Source organism: Lepidochelys kempii, chromosome 12 (genome assembly GCF_965140265.1).
Source record: "Lepidochelys kempii isolate rLepKem1 chromosome 12, rLepKem1.hap2, whole genome shotgun sequence".
Lineage (NCBI taxonomy): Eukaryota > Metazoa > Chordata > Testudines > Cheloniidae > Lepidochelys > Lepidochelys kempii.
In genome coordinates, this window is record NC_133267.1 from 16,186,757 (window position 1) to 16,202,248 (window position 15,492).

The 15,492-nt window shown below is 38.4% G+C and overlaps 2 protein-coding genes across 6 annotated transcripts in view; one reads left to right on the top strand and one right to left on the bottom strand.

Annotated features, from left to right (window-relative positions):
* BRD7 (bromodomain containing 7) overlaps window positions 1-6,226 on the top strand; it is a 30,297-nt gene extending 24,071 nt beyond the window's left edge. The window contains exons 13-17 of one of the 2 annotated variants that reach the window (XM_073307663.1): window positions 26-82; window positions 1,319-1,427; window positions 1,620-1,763; window positions 3,252-3,395; window positions 4,589-6,226. In XM_073307663.1, the coding sequence (XP_073163764.1) occupies window positions 26-82; window positions 1,319-1,427; window positions 1,620-1,763; window positions 3,252-3,395; window positions 4,589-4,653 (519 nt within the window). In that variant the 3' untranslated portion in view covers window positions 4,654-6,226. The remainder of the gene's footprint in view (window positions 1-25; window positions 83-1,318; window positions 1,428-1,619; window positions 1,764-3,251; window positions 3,396-4,588) is intronic. The other variant, XM_073307664.1, reaches the window with a different exon arrangement.
* A 64-nt stretch (window positions 6,227-6,290) lies between these two features.
* The window catches only part of ADCY7 (adenylate cyclase 7), a 119,055-nt gene continuing 109,853 nt past the window's right edge, over window positions 6,291-15,492 (bottom strand). For 3 of the 4 annotated variants that reach the window (XM_073307659.1, XM_073307660.1, XM_073307662.1), the window contains 7 exons: window positions 15,192-15,273; window positions 13,730-13,885; window positions 12,633-12,779; window positions 11,995-12,102; window positions 10,633-10,747; window positions 9,797-9,921; window positions 6,291-9,678 (listed from right to left, as the gene is read on the bottom strand). In XM_073307659.1, coding sequence (XP_073163760.1) covers window positions 9,532-9,678; window positions 9,797-9,921; window positions 10,633-10,747; window positions 11,995-12,102; window positions 12,633-12,779; window positions 13,730-13,885; window positions 15,192-15,273 — 880 coding nt within the window. In that variant the 3' untranslated portion in view covers window positions 6,291-9,531. The remainder of the gene's footprint in view (window positions 9,679-9,796; window positions 9,922-10,632; window positions 10,748-11,994; window positions 12,103-12,632; window positions 12,780-13,729; window positions 13,886-15,191; window positions 15,274-15,492) is intronic. The other variant, XM_073307661.1, reaches the window with a different exon arrangement.

A 15,492-nucleotide genomic window follows, 5' to 3' on the forward strand; every position in this document is an offset into this window, starting at 1 on the left:
ACTAAATACTTTCTCATAATTTCAGCCAATGGTGGATGCAGAAGGTCAGCATGGGAGAAGCGATGCAACAAAAGATGTGGAGGTGATATTTTCTATCTTTTTCCAAGCAGCTACTCCAAAAGGCATTTTTAACCCCTAACCCCTGTTCCCTCTAAGCTGTGCGTGTGAACCTAAACCCTGCGTGCACAAAAATTTGCTCTGAAGAAATTTTTTGCGCACACAGCCTGTCAAAAATTAGAGGGAACATTGCTCCTAACTGCAAAATAGCTTAAAGCTGGAGAAATGTGTGCAGTTATATAAACAGATGTTGTGTACCACCATTCAAAACTGCATGCTTTTTTTGTAACTGTTTTGTATTTCAAGTTGTGAGGATAAAGTCCAAAAGGTAAATCTCACATCAGAATGTAGATCTGATTGGTTTTGATATCAATCTGTGTGACACAAAAACCTGAAGCATTTATTCTTAAGTAAAATCTTCCACGTTTACAATGCACAGAATGAGACATGTAGAAGTTTATATTTGTTACTGTGTGTCATTCAGAACTTTGATTACAGGAGTCAATATTTTCCGGTACCTGCAACATACTACAGTAATTTTGTACAACGTGTGTCATTTTAAGATACAGATTTTAAACCTCCAGTGCCCCAAATTGCTTAGGGCCTGGTTATCTCAAATTGCCTGTCGTCTTGCGTTACTGAACCAATTAACTCAACACCCGATGTTCAGTTGGGAGGGGGCTGGAGCCAGTATTTTCAGCGAATGGACTGTACTTTGGAATTTCATCATCTGTTGGTGCTCCAGAGCCCAAATTGTTTGATCTTCAGCTTATTTGCTTAATGGCTTTTGGGGGGGAATGCGGGTTGTGGGAGAGTCCTGGTTTGGGATGGGTTCAGGAGGAGTTTATATTTGGAGGCTGGTCATAATTTGTATGTTTGTTACATTACTTTTATGTGTGTGCCCAGAGCTCTGGATACTTGCAACTCTGAAAATACATAAATGGGATGGAATAGTTAACTATAGAACAGTAAAAGATTGTTGTTGCTTTGAAGTGAAGAACAAATGGGGTAAATCTAAATTAGTCAGTCCCCCAGTATCTGACAGTTTTCTAATTTACACACTGCAAAAGCGGTGGCATGCATCAGCGTTTGCGTTGCACTCCCAGTCAGTACCCAGCCCAATCCGGGAAAGCTACTGATACAACCAGCAGACCAAATTAGGTGATGAATCCTGGTCACGTGCCAACTGAGGCACTTGTGCATACACGAAGACGACTGCAAAAGCATTTTTTAAAATCTTCATTTAAACACTTATTTGCAGATTATAGAAACAGATGCGGCCAACAAGTTGGACTCTAGTAATGATAGGCTTACAGCACTGAAAGCAGTAACAAATTTTGGAATTCATGTAGAGGAATTTGACTCTGAAGGTGAGTAATCTATTGCAATTAGGAATGCAAGTGCTATTTTTGGGCACATTGTATTTTGTATTATCCTGTAATTGGTTTGCTGTAGCATGTGAATGAGTGTGTGTGTGTGTCTCTCTCTCTCTCTCTGTGTGTGTGTATAATATATATATAAAATCTCCTCCTTTCACTGACACGGGCTTTTCTATCAATCAGAGGCTGAAATCTTCCAGAAGAAACTTGATGAAACCACAAAGTTACTCAGAGAGCTCCAAGATGCTCAAAATGAACGACTGAGTACAAAACCACCTCCCAATATGATTTGTCTTTTGGGTCCATCTTACAAAGAAATGCATCTGGGTGAGTATAACATTTAATTGATGTTTAGAAAACAATTAGGTCAGTTGGAATTTGTATAAAGTTATTACAGGTTAAGAACTTCCTAGTAAATTTGTACATTGGGTGTTAAGAGTGACTTTTTGGTTAAACTGTTATCTTTAGTGTGAAACTGGAGGTGAATTTGTTGAGTGTTGTGTTAAAATAGGACAGTCAGAACACCTGGAGGCCCCACTTGTCAATTCTGGCCAAGGAGCACATGAATCAGGTGGCTTCTGTTTGATTTTCTTTCTGAATAACTGTCTCAGACAGTGGCATTCCAGCTCCTTCAGCTGAGATAGTAATTGATATGCAGTGCACCACCTTGGATTGTTGGATGTTAACAAGTTATGATAGAACTCTAACTTTTAGTTGCTTATTAAAGCAACTATTAAAGACTTGTACATCTGAGGATTGAGTTATTTTAGTATGAAATTCTCAGTGTGCTATAAGCACAAAATAGAGGGCCTGGGTAATAATCCAAACTCTGATATTGCCTTAAAGCAAGCTTTCTCTCTGCTTCATTTCCCTATTTGGAAATTACTAATCTGTAAAAGTAACTCCCTTCTTGAGTGATTGTGTGCGATGTATCTAAACAGTTGAACAATGTGAAGCGTTCTGTTTGTCAGCTAAGGTCAAGTAAATATTTGAGAATTATAGCTTAATTCTAAAACGTCATGTCAGTTTGAGAGGCTTTTAGCTCTTGTGCATTCTCGTAGTGCATTTCCTCTTCCATTAGCCACATACATCTTACCAACTCCATGCAAGTCTAAAGTAGACCAAATCCTCCCTTTCCTGAGGGGGAAAAAATAGCTGATGTGATGTACTTTACAGCTGTGGGATCTGAGAACTACTGCATTTAAAGTGAAAAGGGGCAATAGCCATGGCCTCTTGTTCACATGCAGGATTGAGAACCGAAGGCAAAATACTCAAACCCAAAGATCAGTGCCCTGAGCGCCACATGGTCATTCGTCATTGGTTTTCCACCAGCTGTTTACATTGTGACCCTTATGATATGGAGCAAGTTAATGATGCTTGCAGCAGCATTACCGTGTGCTTTAAATCTGTCTAGCTTCTGTTGCTTCTCAAAGGGGTCTTAGTAAGGAGCTGTTTCATCTCCTCCTCCTTTCTCCAGCTCACCCCACTCTCTGCTGGTAAGTAACAGCTTTGGAATGTGCAAGGAAAATGCTGCATTTTCTCTCCCTCTGGTTCCTAGTGCCTTTACTGTGTGATTAATGCCCATCTGCTCCCCCGCAATGCCAAGTGCAACACAGGAGAAGCAAAGAGCCACTAGATTTAACTGTCTGAGTGACAGTAAGATGTCTCTGCTATTATAGGAGCTTATTTAGTTTTTATATAACTACAAATTCACCAAAGCTAAATATTATTTACAGCTGTGCTGAAAGTCAGACTTAGACTCTTCTGGGCAATTTGTAAAAACACAAATTAATTTACAGTATTCTAACTTTCTAGCGGAGAGAGTGACCAATAATTTAAAAGAACTTGCGCAACAAGTGACTCCAGGCGACATTGTAAGCACGTATGGAATCCGAAAAGCAATGGGAATTTCAGTTCCTGTACCTGACACTGAAGCCAGCTTTGTGGATTTAACAGATGGTGAGTATAGAGTGTATTTAGCATTGTACAAGAGCAAAACTACATCTGCAAGTCATCGTAGTATTGTTGGTAGCAACTGCAGAAGTTAAGGTGGAGTCCCAACTGCTGGTCTCTCTCCCTTTTTTAAATACTTTTTGGGTGGAAATTTGACATGGTTATTCTCAGCCCAAAGGTAACTTTGTTGTTTAGAGAAGTGTGTAGAATTGGTACAACCACTTAAATTAGTAGAGTAAAAAAAGTTTTCCCTGTCTGTGTATGTTGCAATTTTTGCATTTGCACATCTGACTGAAGATGAAAACACCACATGTAGAAAAAAATGCATTGACTCTTAAGCATTTTTAATATTAATTTGGCATCTATGCATTAGAATTTTTCCTTTAAGTTTTCCATTTAAGGGTGCTCAGTTATGAAGCCGCCACATATTGAAAATAGTGAAAAGAACGGGAATTAAGGATTTAAGCCTCAGTAATGTCATTTTATGGTTGGCAAGTCAGTCATGAAATGACTAAGTTTTCTACTGCAATGTTTATATTTATACTATTTTGCATTTGTTTGCCTTAAATACATACCTCCCTTTTTATGGCCTAGGCTATACAAGGTAACATGGATATTGACACTGCAACAGAAACTGACTCTTTTGAATTAGCAGATGTTTCAACATGTACACTGCATTAAATGCTAGCTTTTCAATTTCATTTAGTATTTTTAGGTCAGTCTTGTTTAAAAAACAGTGAATAGCATAAAATATTATAGCGTACAATACCGTACACGCCATCCCTCTCGTTTGTAACAGGTTTTAGTTAAGCTGTGCTACTGACAGAGTAAAACCATTTCTTGATAGTTTTTATTCTGAAGCAAACTTTTCAAGCAGTTTTGCATATTTCTTAAATGAAAAACTGACATCAATTAATCATACTACTGAGATCAGTACATTTATAAAAGATATTTATGGTGATGTACACTGCAAGAGTAATGCCCTATCTGGTTAATTAACAGGAATAGAGCAAGAAATATGTCCTAGTATAATTACTAGCTCCTTAATACAAGTGGATTCACTGCATAAATTGATTCATGCTGACATAGGAAATTGACTTCAGGAGTAGTAAGGGAATTAGATTGTATATATACTACTTTAAGGGAAGTTGAATGGGATAACTGGACTGACCAATCTGTGTGGAATAACTTTTTTTCAGATGGTCAAGAATCTAAAAAGGCTGCCATGTTCAGTGGAAATGAATCTGGTCCAATTGGAATTTGAAACTTCAGTTGTTTTAAGTTATATATTTGTATTTGGTCCTATTAAAGAACTAGATTTAAATTTTGTTCAGGATGTATTCACTGAACATCTGTACATTGTGAGTTAGAGGAAATATTTTGTCTATTAAATTTTGGAACTTGTTAAACTCAATCAAAGGTCATGATGGTTTCATGTTAGAGTTCAGTTACTTCTAATGCATACACATCTAATCGTGAATTTGGATGGACTAACTCATCATTTTCAAGGGATATGTCAGGCTATCTACAGCCTTAGGCCCAACATAATTGTGGCTACATAATCTGTCTGTACCACTATTTATCCAGCAGTATTCCAAAGCCATTTACTAACTTTCAGATCTGGTGCACTTGAATGCATGCAGACTTTCTTTTAAATAAGTATATAGCCTTTATGGATGCAAAGGAAAAACAGCTTTCTAAATAGAAGCCGATAAAATTTGATAAATTAGTGGAAGATGCTATATTGAGGCTGTATAAATGTAGCCTAGGCTTCTTTCATGACCTTGCTCTGTTTATCACTTTCAACCAACTAGAGTTTTTATAATGTTGCTGCTAATTATTGCAGCTATCAGGACAAATGGTTAAGAATGCCTAGCCAAGATGCATTATTCTTCTGAGTAAGGTAATTAAACAGTGACATTAACAAATCTCTTGCCTAAAGGTTCCATAAACCTTTAAGAGGGCTTGACCACTCGAAGTTTCAAACTCCCCGACTGTGGACCCAGCTCAGATAGTCACCTAGGAAATACCTGCTAATTAAGCTGGAGAGCTTTAACTCAGTTGGAATAGCTGAGCTGGTGTAGGAGAAAGACAAGAAAAGTACTGTTTTAATGGCTGCCATTCTCTACTGATCCTTAGTCTACTTTGCTTCTATCTTTGGTGACTAAGTTGAGGATGAGTGAGACCTGCAAGCCCCCAGCATCACTTTGATTACGCATGTCCCATTTCCTTTCCCAAGGTAGGTTTGCACTGTCACCACATATCATGGGCCTACTCCTTCTCACAGCCACCAGATTTTTCCCAAGCCCCTTTCTTCCCCAGCTTCTCTTGAATGTCCACTATCCACTCCCCTTTACTTTGGGAATACAATTTGTCCTCTCAGATTCCCAGCAGCCCCTACCATGTTGACAAGGAAATGCTTGAACTGCACCTAATCAGCAATTATGCAGTTAGTGGAGATGGGCGGTAGATGGTTGAAGTTAAGTGATTGTGTGAATTTACTTTGGTATGTTCAAGTGCTCTACTCTGACAGCTCTACCAGAAATGCTGTATGGCTAGACATGCAGTTACTACATGTTCTATTGCACTATGCAAATACTCTAAATTAGGAGATGATAGAGGTATCAGCCCATTCTGGATAAATTAGAGAAATTACTCTCCAGTTCTCAAAAGATCAACCATGATTACATACTTTCAAGTGAAGATTTCTATCTTGAACTCTGTGCATTTAAGAGAAGAGTCTAGTTGTAATTAGGCTTAAGTTGCATAACAGGTTAATGAAATATGGAAGGAAGAAATGAAGGCTTATGTACAAATCTGCTTTAGATGTTATATTCTAAATAATTACAAAGCAAGTTTCAGAAAAGTCTTTATTTTAAAGTAAAAAAAAAGTTTTGTTCTTTCTGTGCAGTAGATAACTTACTCCATCATTAAAAGTTACAGTATACAATCAATTGTAAATTAGATAAATTGACATTTTGTATTTAAAGACTTGACTGTTTGTTTTTAAAGTCCTAATAGGTAAGTTTCACAGTTCTGGTAAAAGCATTCTGTATTGCTAAAGCTCCATTTAAGACTTTAGCCAAAGAAATGACCCTTCATGCACGCAATCTAATCATTTAAAAAAGTATTTAAGTCGCTCAAGGTGTCGCACGCCCCCCCGCCAATATTCATGGCCTTACACTCACTTTTCAATGTTTCTGTGGGTGAGTCTTTCATATAACAAGGTGAACTGAGGATACAAAGTGCTGTTAAATACTCTACAAAATTTCAAAGAGTTTAAACTGATAATGTCCCTTTAAGATCATATAGCAAATACAACTGGTAGCAGAAAGACAACCCTACTTCATCCAGCCCAAGAGCTACAAGCTACTGAAAAATACTTTACACCACTTCCATAATTGAGACCAAGCAGCATATTAGCTTTAATGGCAATACAAAGCAGTTCAGAATGTTGTTAGATATGGTTTAGTTCCACAATCCTAATTACATCTAAATCTCTAGCACTATTGTGGACAGTGCCATAATTTCAGAACTGGCTCTGTCCATAAGCAAACTTCATGATTCAAAATACTGAGGCAGTATGGTCTGTCAAACTGAAGTACTGTAGCAAAGGCCACTGAATGAAGCCTTCCATTCAGAAGCATTCAAGCTTCTTATAAAAACAAAATAAATTAACATCTCAAAACTCATGCTTGTTAAATGTCTACTATCACAAACAATATAAAAGCGATAGGGAACTGAAAACTAAATTACACTGACCTTTTTTTATTAGCACAAAGTTTAAGTATTAAATATATTATGAATCTGTTGACAGAAAGGAAACAGCCAACCTCAAACTAAAGTTGTCTAATATACTATTTTTTGTAGGAGACTGCAGCAAAAGCAGTTTTGACCAACCACCCTCAGTAAGGCTTTAAAAATTAAGTTTTTAATCCACAGTAGGACATTACTCAGATTTGTTCCTGTCATGAAGCACAGGCACTTTCCAAGAAATTACACAGTAATTAGAAAACAGCAGTGGTGCAGGCAACAACGATTGTTAAAGAGACTATTTGGAGTCATATGCCCTCATACTAAAATTGAAATATTAGCAAAGGCTGCTTTGTGTGTGGTGTAATAAATTATCTGAACATAGCACTTTATACTGAACAAAATAAATACTTGAATTTATTTTAACCACTTCACTTTCTAGTCACAATATATACAGGGAATGGAGGGAAAAAAAGCCTTTCCTGATAAATGTTTATACTTGAACACCAGGTGATATCCTTCTGAGACACTATCTTCCTCATAACCAAAATTTTGTAGTAGTATGTCTTGACATGATTATGTATGGTAGAAAGTTGTTAGTTAAAATTTAAAGCTAATTACACTCACCTGAATAAACTTTAAAGGAAACATTTGAACATTGACAAACTTCTGAAAATATCAGACATGTCAAATGTTTAGAAACATGCACAGCACTGAGAACACAGGCATAGGTGATTAGTTCGGAAGGGGGAAGTGCCACCTAGGTTCAAGTTTGCCTCAGGTCACAAATTCGGGGGGTGGGGGGAGAATTGGTCTTGTATTTGCCTTTATCACAGAAACACTACACAATTTGAGTGGCTGTTTCTTGTCAAGAGAAGGTCTGAGCAGGAGAATAGCTGGCAGGCCAGAATTAAGGTGCATTGAAAGATCTGTTAAGGGAAGTTTGCACATCAGCTGTTGGTATCCTGCCTGACTGGCCAATGCAGTTTATACTTCACCTTCATAAGCACCAGATCCTGACTAATATATTAAATGCAAATGATGTTAATGACAAGAAGAAAGTTGGGATAGCAATTCTGTATGCCTCAGAAACAAGTCAGCAGTTTGAGGGACTGGCCTCATCCAGGCAATGGAAACCAAATGAGAGAACCGCAAGTACTCCTTTTCTTTTTGCGAATACAGACTAACACAGCTGCTACTCAGAAACGAGTCATTGCAAAACACAGTATAAATATACACAGTCAAAGGGCATGATTGCAGTGAATGCAATACTCACAGTTACTGTCTCACTGCTACATGCACATCCCTAAATGGGCTTTCACTCTCTGGAAATAGTCTGGATTTCTTCAAAGTCAAAAGACTAATTCTGAAGGTCAAAGTGGCTTACTTCCAGTACATACTAAAACAGTTGTTTTCATCTCATCTAAGAAATGAAATATGGTTTGTCCCTTGGTATAGTGAAAAGCAGGGTAAAGAGAACAACATGGGTTGCATCCATAATAGCAGTATTTTGAACCAACTTCAGACAAAAATCATTTCCTGTACAACTGCTGATCAAGAAAGGCTTTACATAATGTAGGGGGAGGCATGAGTTTGTGGAAAAGTCATCAAGGGACAGGGGAATGTGAATTATTGCACAGTTACTCTTTCCAAAAGGAGCTAGAGTATAATCACCATATATTAAACTGTAGTTTGCTTGTGTCTCTCTCCCCCCGCCCCTTATTCAGCGGTCTTTTGTCATGAAAACAGCTTTGCACTGAAGACCATGCATATATCAATGTTCCAAATGTACTGTCACTTTTTCTTAAGGTCTCTGACAAGTGCAACACTGCTAGCAGATCTAACAAAGAATGAGGCAGTGGAATCATAAGTATAGGATTGGAAGAGACCTCAAGAGGTCATCAAGTCTAATCCCCTGCACTCAAGGCAGGAACACATAATAACTAGACCATTCCTGACAGGTGTTTGTCTAACCTGTTCTTAACCTCCAATGACGGAGATTCCACAACCTTCCTAGGCAATTTATTCCAATGCTTCGCTACCCTGACAGTCAGGAAGTTTTTCCTAATGTCTGTTCTAACTGGGAAATTAGTTCACCAGTGCATCTGCATGTGCTATTAAGACCTTTAATCTCCCTGAATGTAGGCAAGGAAATACTAGGAAATGCTGCAAGACAGTTCCAGAAAAATCCTGAAATTATCCCAGAAACAGGCAGTCCACAATTGCTTCTAGGCATTTTCAGGTCACTCTCCTACCTTGAGATGCAGAGGGACCATTAGTAGTACACATACATTTGGAATAATCTCCTTTACATAAGGAAGGAAATTTTAAGACTTCACAGAAGGGAAGTGGTGGCTCAAAATACATTTTGACAAACTTCGTTACAGACTCAGTTCAGTCCAATACCTTGGGATTTGGCTGTATCTGTACACACAAAGTAAGTCCTTAGTTCTCCCTTTCCTTTGACATTAATGAGTCCCCTACATTCACATGAATATCCCAGTTCCTGTAATATTTTGCTCGTCTCTTCTGTAACCTGAGTGAAACAGAAATAGTGAAATTCTTGTAAAACACCACGGAAATTAACTTTGAGCATTAATCAATAAAAATGTAAAAGTAGTTTTTTACAAACATCTGAATGCCCGTCTTTGTACCTGGATTTTTCCAAGTTCACCAGTACTCTCCATCCTGCTAGCGACATTGACAGTGTTGCCCCAGATATCATACTGGGGTTTACGAGCACCAATCACACCTGCTATTACAGGCCCATGGTTTATCCCTACAGAAATAAAAGTACATGCCTTTAGAGTTAATATAATTTTGCACTTCAGTAACTCCTTCCAGCAGAGGACCACTTTAGTGATTTATAACCAGCAATGAATATAGCCTCACTGCACCCGTTGGGGATAAGGAAGCACAGAGAGGAAGTGACATGCCCAGGGTAACGGGAAGTTTGTGGCAGAGCTGGCATGTCGTCCAGATCTCCTATCTCACCGACCTGTGCTTTAAGCAAAAGTCCACCCTTCCTGCACTTCGTGTAGAACATTAACAGTCTAACAACAATCTTAGAATTGCCATGTAACGAGCCAACAGCAGCACACTATCCAGCTCTCTCATCACCCCCATATCCAACCAGCAAACATACCATACTCTCCCTCTCCTCCCTGTTTGCAGCTGCAGCATTATTTCCCCTTTTCCCACACCCAGCACCAGAAACATCCCTGAATATTGCAGGAATATCAGGATGATGAGACTACAACCACAGTCCAAGGTTAGATGTGGAACCTCACGGCTTGGCGCATTTAAAAGCTAGACCAGACAGTGTTCTGTCTCTTAGTATTTATATTATGCTTATTACCATAATATTCATAATGTTCAGTGTCAAGAATAATTCAGCACTGACTGGTGGCTTGACCATCTAATAATCCTTTTGCAGCTCTAGTTTTTGCAAAGCTTGTAGCATTCACATCCTGTATGAAACTGAACTTACCAACCCGTAGGCGGAAATTGTTAAAGGAATGTCTGTTGATGCCATCTAGTTTACTCATCAAGGCAATTCCATACTCCACCATGATCCCAATTTGAGCATGCTGTCTCTCCTGGTCCTAGGTAATTTATAATGGATATTAATGCCTTAATATGCAAGACCATGTCAAGCTCTCAGTGTAATGAATGGCAACTGTCCGTCTCAAAGAACAATGATATAAGCACCAAAGCAGTTCAGTTATTGTGTGTTGTTCTACTGCAGCATGAGTGGTCACTGTAATGCTGCTTTCTGATGAAGTCCAGTACTATCAATTAATTACATATCCATTTATAAAGACTGGAGGCCAAATCCATGTCAAGCCCCAGGTGAAATAAGATACCATGGCACAATCACAGCTCAGTTCAGATGTACATGCACAATAATTAAAATGATTATTAAAGTAAATTGGGTCTGGCTGGCAAAAGGAGAGCCTGCTCTGCTTAGTATTCATAAACCTGGGTCTTTACATCTCTTTCCAGACTTTAGTGCAGATTTAAAATTAAGTGCCCTGTACGTACAGCACATGTATTCTCACTCCTCACACCAAAACCTCCTGGTGATGGGCCTGAACCAAAAGCCTGGTTTTAAACACCTCTTAGCTAGAGCGTGTTTGAAATTTAGATCTGATTTTTGCTACCTGAGTTTGTTATATCATGTTCTCTACATAGATAACAATTATATTAGTCAATTTGCCATCAAATCCTGAATCCAAATCAGACATGGCTGAGGTTGTTAGTTCTTTGGTATCAATAGCCCCTCGATACTCCCACCATTCAAACTATTCTGTTGCATCCCCAGGAATGTTCAAGTGCAAAGATTCTTGAGAATTTAAAGAAAAACTATGTTTGTTTTGGATTTAATATCTGCTGTCTAGGACCAGAACCACAGATAAATGAAAGTTAGTCAAAATAACAAGTTTCCCAGTGCTTTGAATCACAGACTAATGTAGAAGCAGTTGTAAACAAGAAAACAGCAAATTGATTTTAAAGGAAATAAGCTGACACCAGCTTCACTGGTCTGGCATTAAGGGCTGTAATTCCATCACATACGACATCTTGGTGACATTTTAAATCACAGTATTTGTTCTCGACACCAGAACCCAAATATTGGAATTATAGCCTTAATTTTGGAACATTTTAGAAATATTATTTATAATGTGATACAAAATACAGCCTCAGAATATATTTCCCATCCTCCTCTTCCATACCTGAGATTATGACTGCTGATAACTTTCATCTTCCTTTCCATCTCACTACACTCTGTCCCCTACATAGATATGGACAATTAGAATTCTAAATGTGTTTGTATTTCCAAAGGGTATCATACCTGGTTGTTCTCTTGGCCTGGTACAACACTAAGGCCTGCTGCTGCCATGTAAGTGCTTCCAATTGTTTTGATTTTTTCAACACCACTAAATTTAGGTTTTAACAATAGCTGTTTGGAAGAAAGAAACTAAATTATAATTTGAGACCTTAATGCCTTATATCCCCATGTGTTCTCACCAGCGATCTTGTGTTCCCTACCACATTCATAAGATTTATCTCCGGATACACTATGTCACTATTGCAGAAAACATACTTCTTAAATAACAAAGCGTGGAAGATTTCTTTTACTGCTGTTTCCCTCCACCCATCCCCTTTTTTGGGCACACATTATAGAAATGTAGTAAATCCTGCAAACCAGTAATAAAATCTGTGACAGATCGGTATTTGCATCATGAGGAAAAACACTAAGTCTTGTTTATACTGTACTATTAAAGGGTTAGATGGTCTAACTACATGAGTACATCAGATGCAAATGATTAGAATTTCACTCTCCAAGACTAAGGCTGAACTGAGAATCCTGGTTCATCTTACTAAATTTTTTTCACTTTTCATGGTTCCTACATTGAAACACCGCTCTAGAAAGACATTGTATATTGTAATCATGTAAATCCAAGCTAGGTTTGCCTGAAACTGAAATACCTCATCAAAATCAGCAATGATTTCGTTCAGCAGCCGCAAGCACTCCAGCCCCTCTTTATTGACATCACATTCGGTATAAAACACCTTAAAATCAGGTACTGATGCAAACATGACACACACACAGTCATAAGACTGATGGTACCAATCCTGTTGGAAAGCAATAGTAATTTCACAGGTTTCAGAGTAGCAGCCATGTTAGTCTATATCCACAAAAAGAAAAGGAGGACTTGTGGCACCTTAGAGACTAAAATTTATTTGAGCATAAGCTTTTGTGAGCTACAGCTCACGTCATCAGATGCAGCTGTAGCTCACGAAGTTTATGCTCAAATAAATTTGTTAGTCTCTAAGGTGTCACAAGTAATTTCACAGTTACCCTGTAACCCCACAGTGTGTAACCAAAATTGCATTCAGATTTTAGTACCTTTAAATACAACTATGACTAGAAATGAACCAAGCTAAGCCACTGGAACTCAGCAAAATTAACAGAAGGACCATATTTTCCTATTTTTAGAAAAATCAGAATTTTAAGTGCTGAGAATTGAAATCCAGTCAGATACCCCCAACTGCATTCTGCACAGTGATTGCCCTCTCTGCTACAATAGCCCCCATCCTGCCAGCTCAGTCAATCCAGTGACTCACTATGGAGGTGTTGGCAGAGTGAGGTGCAGGGTCTAAGAAGCGTCACTATCATTTGCCATCAGGGTGCTGCCAAGTGGATACTGTCTGCCCTTCAGCTAGCTCCTTATAGGAATTAAATGAATCAGCTCTGTCAAATGGGGTCTTTGGGAGTCCTAACGTCACTTCTGAACCAATTATCAGTGCCAAAGAAAATGATAATTTCTGATGTGGATTTCCATGCCCCACTCCTGCCAGTGCTAAAAGCAAAGCATTCATTTAAACTGAAGTCCTCTTAATGCCATGGGGGTAGCAGCTCCTTGGGCTTGGGAAGGCCATGGGATTCTCGTATTGTGAGCCAAGAAGAGGGAGGAACAGAGGAAGCAAGCAGTAGCTTGTAACCCATTCATGGGCGGTGAGGTGCCATTCTCACAGGAGTCTCATTTATCATCCTTCCTACGAGTACAGTAGATTAAATATACCTCATTTAATTTGTCACCAATGAAATGAGCAGCAACATGTGCCGGAAGAACATTTTCCAGCAAGAGCCTGTTTACGTTCTCCATGGTTTCAAATTGTTCATGTTCTTTTTTAAATTTATTCTTCCACAAGCAATCTAGTCGACAGCAATACTCAATCTGCAAACAAGAATTTATACAGTAAAATAAACCCGCAGAGCTCTGAGGTAAGAGTTTACAGGTTTCAAATCAAGTGCAAAAGTGACAGCCAAGTTTTGTCAGGACACTTCGGACCCAAATGGCCACTGAAATTGTCACTAAAACCTGCACAAGCACCTGTTTGTGAAAACAGAAGTCACATCTTCACAAGCCAACAGCCATTTGTGCATGCAACTCAACTGGCATCAGATGTACACTAGTCCAATTTGCACATAGAATCAGAGGACTGGAAGGGACCTCGAGAGGTCACCTAGTCCAGTCCCCTGTGCTCATGGCAGGATTAAATCTTATCTAGACCATCCCTGACAGGTGTTTGTCCAACCTGCACTTAATCTCCAATGATGGAGATTCCATAACTTCCCTAAGCAATTTATTCTAGTGCTTAACCACCCTGACAGATGGGAAGATTTTCCTAATGTTCAACCTAAACCTCCCTTGCTGCAATTTAAGCCCACTGCTTCTTGTCCTTGTGACGTTACACTCAATAGCCTTTACGCAAATATCCTTATGATACATCTCCGTTATGTCATATCTGTATTTTATGCAAGATGACTCATGTAAGATATCATTGGAAAGGTTATGATTTACTGAATGGGATTATCCAATTTGTATGCATGTACCATTTCTGTATCTAAAGTTAGGAATATGGACTAGGTAACAATTACAACTGCGTGTGTATTTGGAAGACACCACCAGATGACGGGCCACCAGATTTGATGGGCCATTAGGAAGGAACAACAAGACTTTGAAGATACTAATCTCTCCCCCTCCTGGGAGGCATCCTGGGACATAACTGTGACACTACTAGGTCAGGTGGTCTTGTCACCTGATACTAAACATTATCTAAATCATTGTAAAGCACATCTGAATTTTTTTCATTATAATTCAATTTAATAATTATAGTTTAATTAGTTTAAGAAATATATTTATTTTGAATATTGCAGAGTCCCAAACCACCCTGCCAGAAGGGTGGAAGATGATTTATAAATACGATTAAAAGTGACTAGACAATGTAGATTCTGGGTGCCCAATTTTGTGAGTGCAATATCAGAAGCCACTTTTAAAAGTTTGTCTCTTCAGAGTTAGAATCCAAAATATTGAAAAATGTGTAAAAATCTTTCCCTCCTTTCCCAAACACTATAAAAATGATTTTTTGGTGTCTAGAACTAACTACAGAGATAGAAAAGAGATGTCTTTTATTTAACTCAATTATCATTGAGTGAAAAGGACTGTGGGGTTTTTGTTTTGTTTTTTTTTTTATCCATACCTGTCTTGAAAATAGGATCAGAGTTACGTAAAACAGAGCCAGGTATAAGTTAGTCATCAGTTTTGGATCTTTCATGAAAAGCCTGGAATACAGAAAAGCAACATACAATTGGCGTTTTGAATATTTTGGAATCTCTGGATGTTTCGAAACAGAACCCCCTTGTGTTCCAAAGTACTCTTTAACAGAAATAACACAAGTGACAGTCCCCCAATTTTAACATAGCCCCTCTGCTTATGGGTCCTGTCTACATAGCTATTCGCCTGCATCTTAATGGGGCTTTTCAATCATATTGAGCTAACAC